At 43.1% G+C, this 16,881-nt stretch overlaps 1 protein-coding gene and 1 long non-coding RNA gene across 2 annotated transcripts in view; one reads left to right on the top strand and one right to left on the bottom strand.

Moving 5' to 3' along the window:
- The first annotated feature begins 5,486 nt into the window (after positions 1 to 5,486).
- KLF13 (KLF transcription factor 13) overlaps positions 5,487 to 16,881 on the top strand; it is a 35,563-nt gene continuing 24,168 nt past the window's right edge. Inside the window, exon 1 of the mRNA XM_080395652.1 lies at positions 5,487 to 8,386. Coding sequence (XP_080251778.1) covers positions 7,846 to 8,386 — 541 coding nt within the window. The 5' untranslated portion in view covers positions 5,487 to 7,845. The remainder of the gene's footprint in view (positions 8,387 to 16,881) is intronic.
- The window catches only part of LOC308067216, a 29,457-nt gene continuing 20,963 nt past the window's right edge, over positions 8,388 to 16,881 (bottom strand). Inside the window, exon 3 of the long non-coding RNA XR_013929501.1 lies at positions 8,388 to 15,017. This is a non-coding gene — a long non-coding RNA (uncharacterized lncRNA). The remainder of the gene's footprint in view (positions 15,018 to 16,881) is intronic.

Raw genomic sequence — 16,881 nt, 5'->3', positions numbered from 1 at the left:
AGAGCTCAAAAGAATGATTTGGTAATTGGAATCTGGTGGAAGTGATTATACTCAGTGCATGGCTTCTAACTTCATCACTTTCTGCTTTATAGCTGGCAAAATCTGACAGAAGTCTCAAGGTCCTGTTACAGAGACTGGAAATAGAAAAATTAATTATTTCATATTTTACCTTCCCACATTTGCTGTACTTTAACCTGAACACGCTCCCTTACTCTGGTAAGCATTACTTGCTGTTGCATTTAAGAAAAAGTTACCTTCTTTTTTTGATCCAGTTCCTCATAAATATGCACCAGATTGAGAACTGCATTTAACAATTTCAAATTTTATTATATTTTTAGGGCAGGAAAGTTACACTTCCCAATATTCTTCAGTTTTTACATCAACAGTTAAAAGGTCCTTTAATGGTGCAGCCGCTGACTTGTTCTGATTGGATGTCTCAGAACCACCGGCCACCAGGTGCTACTCCTTCACTTGGAACCTTTTTCCTAGTGTGTTACAGACCACTGTCCTACAGCTTTGCTCTCATTGAATTGCTTTCCTGTAATGTATGAAGAACAACAACCTTATGAAAATTAGGAGACAGAAAGGCAAAAGGAAGATGAAAAAGGAAATTAAAAGCAAAACCCCCAAATGTTTACTTGTGGGTCAGTAGTTCACAGGCCTGTCCACAGCAGAAGGGCATGCCTGTACCTGGAAATTAACCAAGACACTCTCATGCCTCAACTGCAGAGGTCAGGCACTATCGAACAGGTCTGCTTGCGGTATTCAGTGATGTTGATCACTGTGAAGCATTTCAGGATGCTCTACTGATCACTATTGCAAGAAACAGCACTACCATCTTTAAAAAGACCTCTTTGCCTGCTTCATGGCTGAAAGAAACCAGAGAAATAGCCCTATACAGCCTCAAGTATGGCATTTTCTTCAGTCACAACTTTCTCAGAGATTATGTGTAAAAAAGAATGTCATGAGCACAGCAACTGCAGATGTCTTCTGTGATCTACCCAGTACCTGATGTCTGACAGCTGAAGCAGAAACTGAATTCCATGATTTAGTTTGCTGCTCACAAAGAAGTGCTTTACTTCTGCCTCTTTCCAGTACGGAAAGGGCAGTGCCTAGAAGCCCAGAACCTTACAAGCACCTAAGTAACTAAGAGATGCCTGGATGCTGGCAGTGATGCCAGCCCCCACGTCCAGGGGTGAGGAGAGTTGTGCCATGGAGAGAGAAGCTGGAAGAGTCCACATGCACCACTTTATAGGTCCATCCAGGAAATTCAGAGACAAGTGTAGCTTTGCTATACAGCCAGTCCTATATGTAGCATTAAGAAAAGCTAATAAAGTGGAAAAGGGGGGGGGGGGGGGGGGAAGTGGTATATAAAAAAAAGCATCTCACATTTCAATACACACCTATCTGCTTACTAAACATTGTGCTAAGCTGTATCTAAGTTGAGAAAATTATTGAGGAAAAGAACCAGGCCTTGATTCCAAAATAAAAGTGCTGGAATAAAACATTTCCCTGGGCAAGCAGCAACGGTTTCACTAAGCCTCCCTCTCCATCTTTCTTCTCTCAAGAAGAGGTAAAAATATATAAATAGATAAAACAAACCAAGCCCTTCTCCACACCCCATAGCCCCCAATTAGTCTTGCTGCTTAGAAATGCACAGGCATTATTTGCAAACACAGTGGCTGCAACAATTATGTGGATAGCCTCACTACAAGTCCTCCCAAGAAATCCATTAAAACGGATACAGTTTACATACAATATCACTGATGCTCATTTCTAACATCTAAACTATTACAAAATGCAGTCTTTTTTTGGTGTCCCATCTTCCATCTTCCACAAGAGTTCCACAAAACTCTATCTTAAGTGAGGGGGCTTTTCCCTCAAGAGTTTATTTTCCTAATTACTCATTTATCTCTGCCATATCAATAATGCCTTCCACCATTTTGTGTGCAATCATTAATTACAATAGCACTTTTCTAATTTTAACATGGAAGAAGAACAATACTCAAGAATTTAGAAGTCTGTCCATCAACAGAAGCCATCAAATTACACTGAAAATCAAACGGGAGAGTTTGCAAAAGCACTTTCATGAAATTTCCAACCTATCTGGATTCAACTGAGCAAGAAAGATGGCAAGACCATTGTTTTAGTCACTATTCTAGCATTTTTGCTTCTTAACACAGCCAGGAAGCTCAGTGACATAGCACATTGTTGCACTAAAGCTTACAGTGCCTTCTCAGCTTTCCAAAGCTGCTTGCAGGGTTTCTGAAATGTCCAAGTTGCCAACTCCTAGATGCCATCTTTAATGGCTTCTTCATCTTCTTAATATTCAAGTCTTACCCCCACCCTTTGCAAAAGTATTGTCAAATTTATTGTCAAAACACAAGAGCCTCTGGGTGTTTTGGTGGGGGTTTTTGTGCTGTTGTTTTTTTGGGGGATTGTTTTTTTTTTACAGTCCAAGTCTTTAACAACTGGAGACTAACGGGTGATGTTGATATGAATTCAAACAATTACTTGCTGTAACATAGTGATTTGTCCAAACTGAGCTAAAGGGTTTCTGAACATGAGGGTGAATGTCTCACTCTTTTATTAAAGTCACTGGAAGCCATGGCAAAAACAACACTGCACGAACACTCACCCGAGTGTGGCACATCTCTGGCAGAAACCTGTTCATTTCCTCTCCCTCTTCCTATCTTCTACCAGTTCTGCATTATTATTAACCTGATATGAACAAGAAAGACATCATTAAGCATGCTTATCTTTGAGAGTGCTACAGGCCATAGGCTTTACAGTTCTGTCCCCATTTATTCCCATGGCTATGAACTCAAACAACCACTCTTACACAGCTCTTCCCAGAGCCCACCCTCAAACCATGCAATCACTATGGAGCAATCACAGGGTATCAGTAAATCAAATCACAGAGTATCAGTAAAGGCTGATACTCTATCAAAAGACAGGATTGTGAATACAGGTACTGCAAGAACACAGCCAGAGATATCTGCTGTTTCCTGTTTCCTTTTTCCCCTTGTTTCTTCAGTTTTATTGAACATGGAACTGTTTACATAGACAAAATAAAATGAAACTAGGTCTTTTCATCTTACAGCTGCTGTGTAAGAACTGAAACAGGGAAAGGGACTACATGGCCTTTTACTTTTTCCGTTCTCATAAAGAGCTTCCTGAGGTGATGTCAAATAATGTAACTTCACTGAGGTCCATAGAACTCCTATGGTTTACACTTCTTTTGTGTCTGACTCACTGGATATAAAGCAGAAGTGTATGAAAATAGAAAAAAATATTGAGCAAATTCATGCAGGAAAAGTGCTGATGAAATGTCTGCTGCTATAAAACTTCATGTTTAGATCATATCATGTTCTTGGGAATAGTAAACTAATTTTTCTCAGATAAAATTCCTTATATCTCTCACTCATAAATTCCTGCTTCAGATTGCCCTGTTTTGCATGTTGCTGACTTCCACTATCATTTGGTTTATAAGGATGTGATGTTACAGCATTCTTTTAACTGGAATAGTGGGTTTTATACCAGTTATGAAAAATGTTGCTATAGCTCAATTTTGATTTATTTATTTCAGCCACACAAAATAAAACTTCAGCTGATTTTGAAGCAAGTATGGCATTTGTGTAAGGACTTTGTTCTATTATGTTTAAAGTTCTTGTTAATAGAGGTCATAAAACTATTTTCATCACACAAAGCATTTTAAAGCTGCTTATTCCTGTTAGTTAAAACAATGAGCTCTTTTGGGAGGGGCAGAACAGGGTGGATTAGATTTAAAATTATTCCGCTGCTATGCATTTGTAACTAAACAAAACTCTAAATTACCTATTAAGAAAACACTAAATATCAAAAACCTCTGCCAAACCCCAGGCTGCATTACTTGAGTAGATGGAAAAATAGTGCCATAACAGAGGGAAAAATTCTCACCTCTGTCTGTGGGACAAATGCCTGCAGGTGAGAACACATCAACAACATAATCAAATAAAGCAAAGACAGAGGCAAAATATATTTTTCTTAAATGTTTTTGGTAATCTCCATTTCAAAATTCAGCTCATGTGGTGAGAACAAGTCAACAGTGGCAGGATATTCAGAGGTGAATTTAAGATACTGTGTACGTACAGAAATTTACTTCGCCACTTGCTCAGAGAAAAGAAATATGCAGTAAATAATAACAATTAGCAAGTAGGCAGGTAAATATATTATTATTATTATTACAAGAAAGAGTTGATAAATGCGTATGGTATTTTGGCTAGCAAATCTCCATAAAATCTTTTTGTACTACTGATACACTGTAATGGCTGAAACTTCTTACAAAGGACTCTTCACTGCTGCCTGCAGAGAGGCTATTGATTTGCTACTGCTAGTCCACACAGAAGCATTTAATATTTGCAGTCCTGCACTAAAAAGCTGGAATTTTCATGTCCAGGTAACAAACACACTTACTACACCCTGCTCTTGTATATGCAAAGAGAGAGCTACTCTTTCATACTGACAGTGTGCAAGACAGGACAATTACTTCTAGTCAACTATTAGAAAGTCAGAGGCATATTTTCATTCATAACCATGATTTAAGACAGTGTAATAGATGAACCTTAGCTGGGCAACATGCACACCTGCCAAATATGACTCACTTTTCCCTCACATTAAAAAGCATGTCTGTTACAAGTAACCTCCACAACATTGCTCTTTCCCAAATGATGTCGTATCCAAAAGGTTTATCCAAACAAAAAAGAAGTTCGCATCAAAACAAACCTCCTCCCCTGAGGCCCCCCACTTTAGCAGCCTGCCCTTAACCACACAGAGCACAGCCAGCGTCACATTTCCAGGCTGATATCAAAAACAAGCTCTCAACCACAAAATTGCAGAAGTACGAGAGAGTTCATGAAGTTCACTGGGGACTTGGTTATGGCCATTAATTTTACACGAAAAGCACTCCTATATAACAGGAGCTGCTATCAGGACAAGTCTTTAAACCTAACAGATACATTGGGAAAAAAAAAAAAAAAGTTAGCACTTATCCCTGCCATCAGCTCTAGCCAGCCATTACCTCCTCTCACAGCCTACCTGCTGCCCACGGGCCTGGCCATGCACATGACGCAGTGCCTCTCTCCTCTAGCCAAAGGCTCCGGGAATGCGCCCAGCTGTGTCCTGCCCGCTCATACGAAGGCAAAATACAAACAACATCGGATCATAACCCTCATGGAGAGGCACTTGTCTCCCTGCCAACAGAGCACCCAGAAAACCATCCCCTGAGGAGAACCTCACCCAGCATGGAAGGTTCCTTCCTGATTGGCTGGCCTTCTCTGGAAGGTTCCAGAAAGGGAGCAGAGCAGCCAATCACATCTCTCGGCTCTCCTGAGGGCTCTCTCCTCAGGCCAGGCAAACAGCAGGGCTGTGCTGAGGGGAAATTCTTGGGACCTGCTGAACTCCCCCTCTTGGCCTCTGCCATCAGCTCTCCCCTGGCCAGGGCCAGGCTACTCCAACCCTCCAGAGCCACAGGGAGCTCTGGAGAAGCTGCTGCTACACAGTGGGGCCGGCAGCATGGCCAGGACAGGTTATGGAGGAACACTGTGGGATGAGACAGCGGTGAGGAGAGCTGGTAGGAGAGCAGCACAGCAGTGCTGAGGGGGCTGTGTGGGATGAGCACCACAGAGATAACCAGGGTGCCTCTGGAAGCTCCCTGTTAGTGCTCAGGCAAAGCCTGCTGGTGGCTGGTGACCACAGTAATCCAGGTGTCCCTTTTCCTGGCCATTTACTGATAATAGTCCTTGGTGTTGAGTAAGGACAGAGAACTTGGGCCTAAACTCTGCCCTTTCCTCAGCCCCCTGAAAACAGCCCACGTTTCTCCTCAAACCAGGAGAGCTGCAGGGTTTCTGCTCTGAATCTACTACTAATTCTAAAGAACTGCCAGGTATGTCTGTTTAAGCAATACTCCTCCCTCAAAGAGGAGGTTGAGCTTGAACTCAACTGAAGTTTCTTATAAAAATGCTTTACCCAGAATTCCTTTTTCATCTAGGCAAGTCCCAGACTCAAGTTTTTTGTTTGGAAATGTGTAAATGTTTCCTCTAGATGTGCTCAGCAGAACAAATGGCATGATCTGCCTGCATCAGAAATATCTGGCTCAATTCCGCATTAAACCACATCCTCCCGCACGGGTTGTATGCCTGATTCCTCCCATGGCTGCAGTGATTCAAGTCCCGTGGAGCACCACAGGCTGCTCTGTTACGAGAGCAGACAGGGAGCACTGCGGCAGACACAGGTTACCAACGAGTCTGACCCGAAGGGGAACTGTTGCATGACAACCTAAAGTACATTTTTTCATAATGTGCAGTGGAAGCATGAGCAGACGTTGCTCCTGAATAACATTTTCATGTGTATGAAACTGGTATTTTACTCAACACCAAAACTATTTGAGTTTCTGCAACAGATGTTCACTTCCTCTCACACCCCCTCAAACTTGCCATCCAGAAAGGCTTTCAAAGAAGCCCTCCTGCTTTCTGACCATCTCTGTCTCACAGGAAAGGTCTCTCTATACTAAAGACAGGAATTAAGTCTGGAGAGTTCCAACAAAAGGTAAGAAGCACCACAAACTAACTGCTTTCAGACCTGAATTCAAATGCATTTCTTTACTTTGGATTGGCGAGGTAGTCACACGCGCGATGCTCTTGTTCACTCGGGCATTGTCTCTGTTAAACTGGCAGAGCTGTTACCTTTTGCAAGCTGAGAATAATAATGAATAGAAAGTTATTTTCATTTGTACTTTCAAATAATTTAGAGGCAGCAGAGTGCTACAGCCAGAGTTTTGACTGAAAGGAAGGTGGTTTCAAGTGTGTTCCCTGGCAGTTACTGAAACCCATCGCAACCTATTAAAATCCACAGACGGCCCCTGTCCGTGCAGCCGCGGCCCGGGCGGCGCGGCCTCGCTCTCTCCTCTCGCTTGCAGCAGTTCCAGCCTCACGCTGTCTAGTTCAGCCTCTTCCTTTTAACAGATGAGCGCCTGTGAAGCCGTCCCTAGCGGTAGGGGCCCCGATGCGGCACGCCCCGAATCGTTAACACCCGTCGGGGGCAGCGGCCTGCGAGAGGGGCAGGGAGAGCGCTTCACGCTCGCACAGCCGCCGGCCGGGGCAGGCTGCGGGCGCTTTCCCGCGGGCGGAGGGGTCGGCGCCCGCCGCTCTGCGCGCTGCGGACCTGCGGCTGGGGTGGCTGCGGGGGGCGGAGGGTGCCGCACGCTCCCGCAGCGGGTGGCGTGGCCGCGCGGCGCCCCCCCGCCAGCCAATCGGCCGCTTCCTTTCATTTGCGGGCGGCGGGCCCGGCCCTGCCCGCGCGCCGCCGAGCTCCCGGCCCCGCGCGCCGCCAACCTGATGGGCGCAGGATGTGGCTTCGCGGTGACGTCAGGCCCAGATGTTTGTCCAGGCCACGCCCCCGCAGGGGTCCGGGCGACTCCGAGGAGCGATAACGGGGAAAGCTTATTCTACTGTCACAACGCAATGGAAGGGCTGGGGAAACCGCATCTTGATCTTATTGCGTTCTCGAAAGAACAGCATTAATTCATACTCCAGACAACCAGCTGCCAGTGCCCAGGATCTGTCTGCTCTTTTTTTTTCTCATCCATTGGACTTCCAACGCTTTTTTGATTTAGAGACGAGCTGGGTGTTATCGTCACGAACAAAGTCTGGTTTTGATGGCTGCTAAATCAGCCTTTACTTCTACAAAGAGATCCTAAGAAATAAGAGAGGAAAAAGTCTGCTCACACAATCTTTTTAGAAAGGGAAAGAGCAGTGTTGTGGGTTTTTTTCCCTCTTCTGTTTGGATTTCTTTATAAACTTATGAAAAATGGCAACAGCAGCATATGTGGATCATTTTGCAGCAGAGTGCCTTGTTTCTATGTCCAGTCGTGCTGTTATCCATAGTCCCAAAGGAGAGCCTGATCTTCAACCTGATGCAGCGATACCTCCTTCATCGAATGGAGAAGATAAGCGGGAAGTCAGAGAAACTGGGAAAGACAATGGATCATCGTTACTTGTGGTAGCTAGCATTTTAGCTGATCTCAACCAGCATGTCCCAAACTCACCCGCTCTAAGGATGGAAAAATCAGAAACCTTTGATATCACAGAACAAATACACATTTCTATTGCTCCTAAGGAGTTTGGGGAAGAAAGTGTGTCTTCGGCTGGTAAGCGTGGAGGAGGAAGAGCAGCCACACCTACTAGCCTGGCTGCAGTAACTGAGCCAAGTCCCAGACAAAAGAACAAACGCATGAGAAGCTGGACTGACCCTGGATCACCCCAGAAAAAGCACAAATGCCACTATGTGGGGTGTGAAAAAGTTTATGGCAAATCTTCCCATCTTAAAGCTCATCTAAGGACCCACACAGGTTAGTTACAAACCAGCCAGAGATTTATTTGTTACAGCTTGGTAATTAAAATGAATGTTGAAAAAACCAAAACCAAACAAACTTGTATTTGGCCACCATTATGGTTTCATCCCTCAGAACTGAAGCTCGGGAAAACCAAACAACAACAACAAACAAACAAACAAAAAAACCTCTGGGAATAAACCCTTACTGGGCATAGATTCACAGTTAACCTTGCCCTTTTTTATTAGTTAATGTCACAGGGAACAGTGTGTGGGTCATCTGTGTGGATTGTACCAAGCTGTAATTTTTAGCTGCTAGCCTTCTTGTTCGGTGTGTCTTCTACTTCCCTTTCCAATGCTTCTTACCCTCCCCCGTTTACTTTTTTCCTACCCCTTGCTCCCATCACTACCTTTATACCAGCTTATCACTTTCCATGCAAGCATCAATGCTCTTGAAATTTTAAAATTAAATGTTCTAGAGGCACCTGAATGACTGTGTGTCTGTTTCTTTCTTTAGCAGACACTTGTGTGAAAGCTAGAGTAGGCAGGAAAGGCAGATGAGAGGCTGAACATGAGTCACAAGGAGACATTTGTTGAAAGTGTTGAGAGAGGGGGACATGGGCGGTCTCAAAAAAGCTTCTGGCAGCTGGGTAAAACCTAGTTCAAAACAAAAAAAAACATTTGGATGGAAGCACTAGCTTGTTCTGAGCAGTGTTCAGTGGTTAATTCTTGGTGAAGACTTACCTGGCCACTTTTTTTGTTGCTATTATAATTTATGAGATCCACTTCATATGTGTGTGTGTGTGTGTGTGTGTAAGTCTTGCAAGCACTATGAAGGTTATGCACTGAAAATATTAGGAGGGCCATCTTGAAATAGGCCCTGTGACTTTCCAGACCTTGCGCCTCTGCCTGGTGCTGGGGAACAGGATGGCTTCCAGTCAGACAGGGAGCACCAAAAACTGAGGAGACTGATCTCAGCTGAGGGCAGTGATCATAGCACATATGGCTGAGGCACCATACCGACTAGAGCGTGATTGTGCAAGCTGTTCCAGTGAGTAATTTCAGACAACAAATTAGTTCACGAAGATCTACGGTCAGTTCACTTTTAAAGAGCATTAAGAAAAAGATCCTCAGCACTAACTGTGACTCAATGACTCTTGAACAGTTTCAGCTCAGAGGTGGCAGCCTCACCCACACAGGCCATACCTTCAGTGCACCTTTAGCTTTTCCTGTTGCCTTCCTGAGAGCAACAGCCCTTCTAAATTGAGGGCATGTTTTGCTCTCTGTGGGAGAGAAGAAAGCCCTATCAAGTCTGAGCATATGGATGGACAATTCCCTGTGCTGCACAGCCAAAGGAACAGCGTGTTCCTGGCACCCCAGACAGCCTGCCCTGCTTTGCACAGTGTAACTGCTTTTTGCCTCCTTGGGAGTTATGCAGAAAGGGTGCTTCCACTTGGCTTGCAGGGAATTGTCACCATTAATTTTCAGTTCTTTTCCTTTCTTATTTCTGGCATTTGCCGTTGTCCTAACAGTTAAAGATAAATTTAGCAATGTTTTTGGGCTCTCAAACCAACTAGAGACCACGAAGGGGAACTCCTGTCCCTGATCGAGAGAGGAGGGCTGGGCATGCCCGCCCTGCGGGGAGAGGAGAGGGAGGGCAGGGCCGGTGGGGAGTGTCGCTCCGGGCTGCCGGCTCAGCCGAGTCATTCGGGGACGCTGGCTTGCCTCCAAGTTCTCTGGGTTTTTTTTTCTCCACCCCCCTCCTTTTTTTTTTTTTAACTCTTCATTTCCTGTATTGTTTCCAGGTCTGTACGGCTTAATTGGTTATTGCTGTAGCTGATGGCACTGAGAGAAGAGAGCCTGTGCGTGTCTGTGAGAGCTAGAGGAAAAGCAGGGAAGGGACTGGTTTTGCCCTCGGAGTGGCAGGACCCTCGGGGACTGCAGCTTCTTTTGTTTTCTTGTGTCTCCAGTGTCCGTGTGGGAAGCTTTAAACAAAGCTGCCAAGCTTCCCTCCTCACTGGCAACAGGTCTGTCTCTGTTTGGATTGGGTTTTAAACAGGCTTGAATGCCTTTTACTCCTCTTGCAGAATGCTTTCTAAGGTGTTTGATTTTTTTTCTTTCTTTAAAAGAAATTGTGACAGGCTTGAGAAAAGTTTATATGACGCTAGGAGTTAAGCTAACAGAACAAGCAGTGACTTCCAGGACTGGCAAATATTTGTTTTTGCAAAACACATAATAGGTTTTACTGATTTAGAACAAGGGGTTTGGGTCTCCTCTGGTTTCCGGTGGTCCTGAACTACTTATGCAACATGTACACATCAGTCTGCCCATCTGTCAAATGGATAGGGTGGTGGCCATCCACCTCACCAAGCAGTGGTGAAAGTACACAGGCAAGGTGCTTTAAAGAGCTACCCTAGTAACTCCCAAACCTGTTTACTAAGAAACAATCAAAACCTTCTGCTATGGAGTGGAAATTCTTCCATGTGCTGTATGACTAGATGAGCTGGTATTTAGGGGTGAACTGAAGGCTAAGAACAGTACTGCAGGCTAGAAGATACTGATGATAGTGCTAGAGATATTTGAATAGTGCAGTTTATGACCTGCTTTAGAAACTTGCTTGTCCTTGTCTGCTACTGTGCTCAGAAACTAAAGGCCTTGCTCTTCATGCCTGGAGGAAGGATAGCCTAGATCATTGAGCTTATGGTGTGGCAAAGAGATAGAGCCTTCCAAGTACTGTTGGGTCAAATCCAGCCCACATTGGTAGGGACTGAAAGCTAGTACTATTTTCAGCTGTTTGGTGCCCCATGTGAAATCCTCATAGTTAGCACCAGATTTCAGTGCCTAAATGTCCAAAGCAAAAACCATACTGCAGAGGATGCCAATTATCCTGCTTAAAGCACAAGATGGAATAGCCAAGGAAGCAGCATCTGCCTTTTGTCCTTAGGCCCTTGCTCTGAGTACAGGGTTTTAGAATGAAGTTCTCTGTTAGAACATAATGTGCTAGAGCAATCCACAGTCCCTTGTGTTTGGTACACTAGCGGTTAAGCTATCTCAGCCTTATGAATGCTTCATCTTTATTAAATTGACAAACCCTCGAACCAGGCAGAAAACATTAGTCACCAAAATCCTTGCTGTTCTCTCCACCAGCTTTCAAACCCTTCCCCTCCCCCTACATTTCTTTTCAAATGTTTATGTTTTCCACCCTACTCTCTCACTAGATGTCCTGGAGTTCAACGTGATCATCAGCCACAAAGCCCTTGAAGTTTTAATGTTTACCAGAAGGTTGTATTTAGTGTCAGTGGGTAGATGTCAAGTCCAGATTCTTTTCCACTGAGGTTCCCATGGTCCTCAGAAGCTGTGTTGTGATCCACAGATGCAGTACCCTGTTTGTCCCAAGCTATATTGATCCCACTGATACAAAAATTTCACTGGCACACCAGTTTTAAAAATTCTCTCCACTCCTGAGAAAATTCCTAAACAGAAAGGACTTTCAGAAAATCAGATAAACCATTTACATGACAAAGTTCTCCTTCCTGTAAGCAGGTTTTTGGCACAGGGTCACTAGGAAGGTTTGGAAATTCTCTGGAGTCACTGGGAACCAGTTTGTCTCTTTTGATGCAGCAGTGGGAGGAGAGAGATGGCTATTAGGCTCTGCACTATCTACAGGCTACAACCTCATAAAGCATTGTCCAGGAGCACTGTGTTCTGAGAGGCTGTAGAGAGCCACAGCATACTGCATTATACTGTGTGTTTTACATGTAGAGAAAAACTGACTGGATTTCGGACAGGGATCACAAGAATCCTATGTATTGCAGCCCCCCAAATCACTGTGACCTCTCAAGCCATCTTCATTAGCATGCCATTATGAATGCAGAGAAACCTTAATTCCATTGAAATGTCCTTCTAAACTTACTGGTTCTAGTCACTAAGTAGTACCTCATAATGCAGAGACGGCTTGTTGATCATCAGAACTAAATGTGTTTGCACAAATTAGCGTAAACTAAGGAGGTGTGGGTACCAGTCTCAGTCTGGACTCTTAACTATGAGAGTCTTGCACTGAAACAAACTTGGGGCCCAGGTGGCTTAACGGTGGCTCCTCTACTATTGTTAAACTAGCTGACTTCTTTATGGCTGTTGGGACACAGGAAGAAGGGAAGACCATCCTAATTATCTTACCCTTCTTCCTAGATGTCAGGTTAGGAATCATCCAAGAGAAAGCAGTCAAGACCTTTGACCTCTAGCTGGGAGAGCTTGGACAGCTATCTGTTCAGCCTACTTAACCATGCATTTATGAAGGATATGTTACTTCATATCTGTTTTTCTTTTCAGTCTAACCCTTATTCATGAAATATTAGCTGAATTTAAATAGGTAGAAAAGACTGACTCCTTTCCATTCACTTTAAGGAATTTTCCATTTCTTTACATTAAATTTTTATAATAACTTTTTTGAGGACAACACTAAAGAACCATATGAGAAAAGTTAGTTTTTAACTTATGTACCCTCTTTCCCCCCTCAATTACTATGTCTTGTTTCCCTAAGCAAAATTTTTCTGATTACTTTGTAACTGAAGTATGTGAAGATTGAGAAATTCATAATGTATTTGTCATTTGAAAGCAATCTGAGAAATAAAGCAATCAGACTTCACTGTGACAAGTGTGACAACAGCATAACAATTAGTCTGGTCAAACTGAAGTAGCATTAGGCCTCTGTTTAGGCTGGTAAAGTGGCCTTTGTATAGAGTACACATAGTAAGTTTTAAACAGGAGGTGGTTTTCACTTTCAGTTCTAGTACATCTAATTTGCTCTGACTACATTAATTAAAAACACAGTGATAAAGCACAACTTCTTTGAAGTTGGTCTGAATCAAGATGCTACCTATGTGCATGTGAAGAAACTGATTAACCAATGTAGCAAGAAGCAAGTTTATGTATCAGTGAAAAAGTTTCTCTTCCTTTTTACCACCTGGCAATTACCAGAAATGTAGCTGGTTAGCTAAAAAATGTGGACTAGACGTGGCTCTGGTTTCCTTTAGCTTGCCTGTAGGCACACAGTGATTCTACGTGCATGTGGCAAGCAGGCAGTGTTTGTAAGACACAAGCCTTCACAGGAGAAGATTAGGAGAGGAGAAACTTAATCTAATGCCTCCCATGCCACTCGAGGGAGCAGAGGAAAACAGGGCTGCACACTGCTCTTGTGCAGGGCAGGAAGAAATGAGTGGGTACCATTAGTTCAGTCCATCCTCTGAGTTGCCAGCTGGGCTGCTCTGGATGCCAGGACTGAATGGGAAGCTGCACTCCCTCTGAACAGGATGCCAGAGGAAACTGGAAAGGCCTTTCCCCAGTGCTGATTTCTCACAGGGAAGGGGACAGAGCTTGGCCCTCTGCATGTTTGCTCGTCAGTTTCAGCTTTAGTGGCTGGGCCTCCTGTTTTTGACTTCTTGTGTTAGAATTTAGGAACAGCTAGCTGGCTCTGTGTACCTAACTCACTATCATTAGCATACAGTCAGACTGTCGCAAAGCTCCAGTGTGCCTCTGGGCTGCTGTATCCCATAATGCTCTTCTGCTGCCTTCCCCCTCCTCTCTTTGCTGAGTGCATTAAAATCTTTTCTGTAAGGTTTTTCTCTGAGGTGGGCTAAAACGATAGCTTCAGGACAGCTTCAAAGCCAGCCTCATGAAACAGTTGTCTGTCCAGCCTGAGCCATAAGCATTCTTTCTCAGTGTTAAATAGTTCAGCAACCTGCTCCTGCATTTTTCTGAAAACTGATGGTCTTACATGTCTTTTAATAAGTCTGTATTTTTAAAAACAATACAAAACTGCAAAGCATTGTTTTAGTTCGCTCTGAAAGAGCTCTGCAATTTCTTTCTTACTTCCTCTAAGAAAGTTTTAACATATTAAAAAAAAGTCAGCTGAAAACATAGAACAACTTCATTTACAGCCCTGCCTAAGTCCTCACCCTAACATGCAATTCCAAAGAATGAAGTTCTTACCTAAAAATACTGATCCTAAGCCTGCATCAAACTATGTTCATTGAAGATAACAAGCAGCATATATGCTGTATGTCTCTTTTTGTCAAAATCTTTGAAATAAGCACAGGGCATACATTTCTTAAAAGAATAAGCAAGTTTTAAAACTTACCTTTTTCAAAAGGAATTGAAATCAGGAAGAAAGGCAGAAGAACTACCCTTACTCACTCCTTTTACCTGACTGGTTCAGGACTGAATAATAGGATTCAGTTAATTCAGCTGCAAAAGAGTTGGGTTTAGATTGGTTGCATGGAGAATCCTGATGGCTGACAACTGTATTTACCACACTTGAGCAGTATTAGCTGCTAGAGAGAATTACATCTACAGGTTTTTCTTCCCTTCCTTTCACTCCTTTTTCTCCCCAGTCTTTATGGAGATATTAATAATGCAGAAGTCACAGAAATGAAGGTTCTGATAATAATTAACAGAGCTTAGGCATTGTAGCTAAAAAGCCATTAAAGCAAAGCTGTATTTACCATTGTCATAACTGTGATGGAGAGAGGGTCTACTACAAAGGAGACTATTTTCTTTTTCCTTCTTCACCATTGTCTTTGAAACAGGTACAATCAGCATAGTTAATATTCTCTCTCCATAATTTCCCTCTGCTTGTCCCCTGTTTGCTTTTCCTGAGTGAAGGAAGAGGAAGACATAAAAGACAGGTGAGTGTTGCATTGAATCTGAGGAGACACACATGGTTGTGTTGTACTGAAACACTCCATAAACCGGGGGGTGGGGCGAGGCAACATGCAGAAAGAAGAATCAATTTGTGACTTCCACAATTCTTCGGAAATCACATTTTCTAAGACCAAGACAGTTACTGAGACAAGTCTAGCTCAGGCAGTGAGTTGCCAGCCTGTGCAACCTGTGCTCAACTGAAGTTGAGCAGAGGGTAATTAACTGAAAATATCCCAATTAGAGTATTGCTGTTCCAGTCAACATCATTTACAGAATACAGTGTTGAGGAACTGCTTTGCTACAGGGTGAAAGCTTTGTGTATCTAGTGGAAAATCGGAAACTTCACAGAATTCTCTTTCCACAAACTATCTTCCTTTTAGCATGGAAGTGACACTTGGGCCCAGTGGAATGAGATCTGTTAATGCTGGAAGTGGTGTGGATGGATCACCTTCCAGTAGTTTTCTTCATCCTAGACACCAGTAGGAGCACTTTCCTTCTCAACAGCAAGACCTAAGTCTTACAGATAGACTGGAGTAAACCAGCAAACAATTTTTTTAATGAATGAATGATTGCAATTGATAGCTGTGTTTGTATTAGAAATTAATCACAGCCTTATGGAAAAAGTGTTCTGAATGATCTGTATACAATTCTTCTGCCGTAGCACATACTTCTCTGCAGGACACTGGAAAGTATTTGTTTGTGACATGAGTTGTGCATAAACAAACCTTTCACTAAACTGGAGCTCTTTATGAAACAAACGCACAATTGGATTTCATCTGAAAAGAAGGCACCTTTAACCATTTAAAATACAACTGTTGCATTGTGTTATTGTCTGGCTGAACAGGGTTATGGCACATCCCAGAGCAGGAACCTGGAACTTGTTTATATTGGACATGTGGTTTCTAGTTCTGTTTTATAAGTTAAGCATGTTCCAACTTCCCCCCTGCCCCCTTCCAATCTTGGATCAGCTGTTTGGAAGTCAGTGCTGACAGAGCCAAAAAAATACTCTGCTGTTCAAATGCAGGACAACCTTTGAAGGGTCCTTTCTGTAGAATTTCTATAGGTATACTTTTTTCCCCTTTGTTACCCCCTTGGCTTTTATTAGGTAGATTCACATGGGCAGTGATATCATTATCTTGCTGTGTTCAGTTTAACAATAGCTAGACAATGTGGGTTATTTAAGTGCAGGCACTGAAGTCAGACACACATATCCTGTATTTTTCAGGTCTTGCAGATTCAGCAGATCTTATAGGGCCTCCACTTAATATAAAAGTTTTTAAAAGTTCAGAGCGCCACTGTTTAGTTACTGGTAGAAAAATGACAGAAGCTTTTTTGCAGCCCTAACATAAAAAGTATTTACTAACCAGGAATTTGGCACGAGTCAAATGGAATTAAAGTTAGCATATCCTTAAATGACCTCTAGTGCAAGGAAAAGGTTTTCTGTAATCAGTTACAGTACTTTTGTAGTGCTCTCAGGAATTATAGGCAAAATATTTGTGACTGGGTGTCTGTTGACGTTGCAGTCAATGAATCAATAAACTGTCTTAGATTTCTTGCGCACTATATTTCTACCAGACTGCTCTCTATTAATTGGTTATGTTATATGAGTTTTTGGACTAGAAGCACCTGAAAAATTCACATGAGTGTGCATTGTGTTGCTGCTACATGTTTTGTGGCTTTCTGTCTATTTTGGTCCTGGAGCCAGCTGGAATATCCCCAGACAGCAAATACACAAGCAGAATGGGTATGCTGGTCATGTAGCCTTTGCTGCCTGCCTTCAACAGTAGCTTTTAAAACTGGTCAAGGAGAGAGGCA

Source organism: Falco punctatus (genome assembly GCF_963210335.1).
Source record: "Falco punctatus genome assembly, chromosome: 7".
Lineage (NCBI taxonomy): Eukaryota > Metazoa > Chordata > Aves > Falconiformes > Falconidae > Falco > Falco punctatus.
This window is presented reverse-complemented; position numbering and strand designations above follow the sequence as displayed.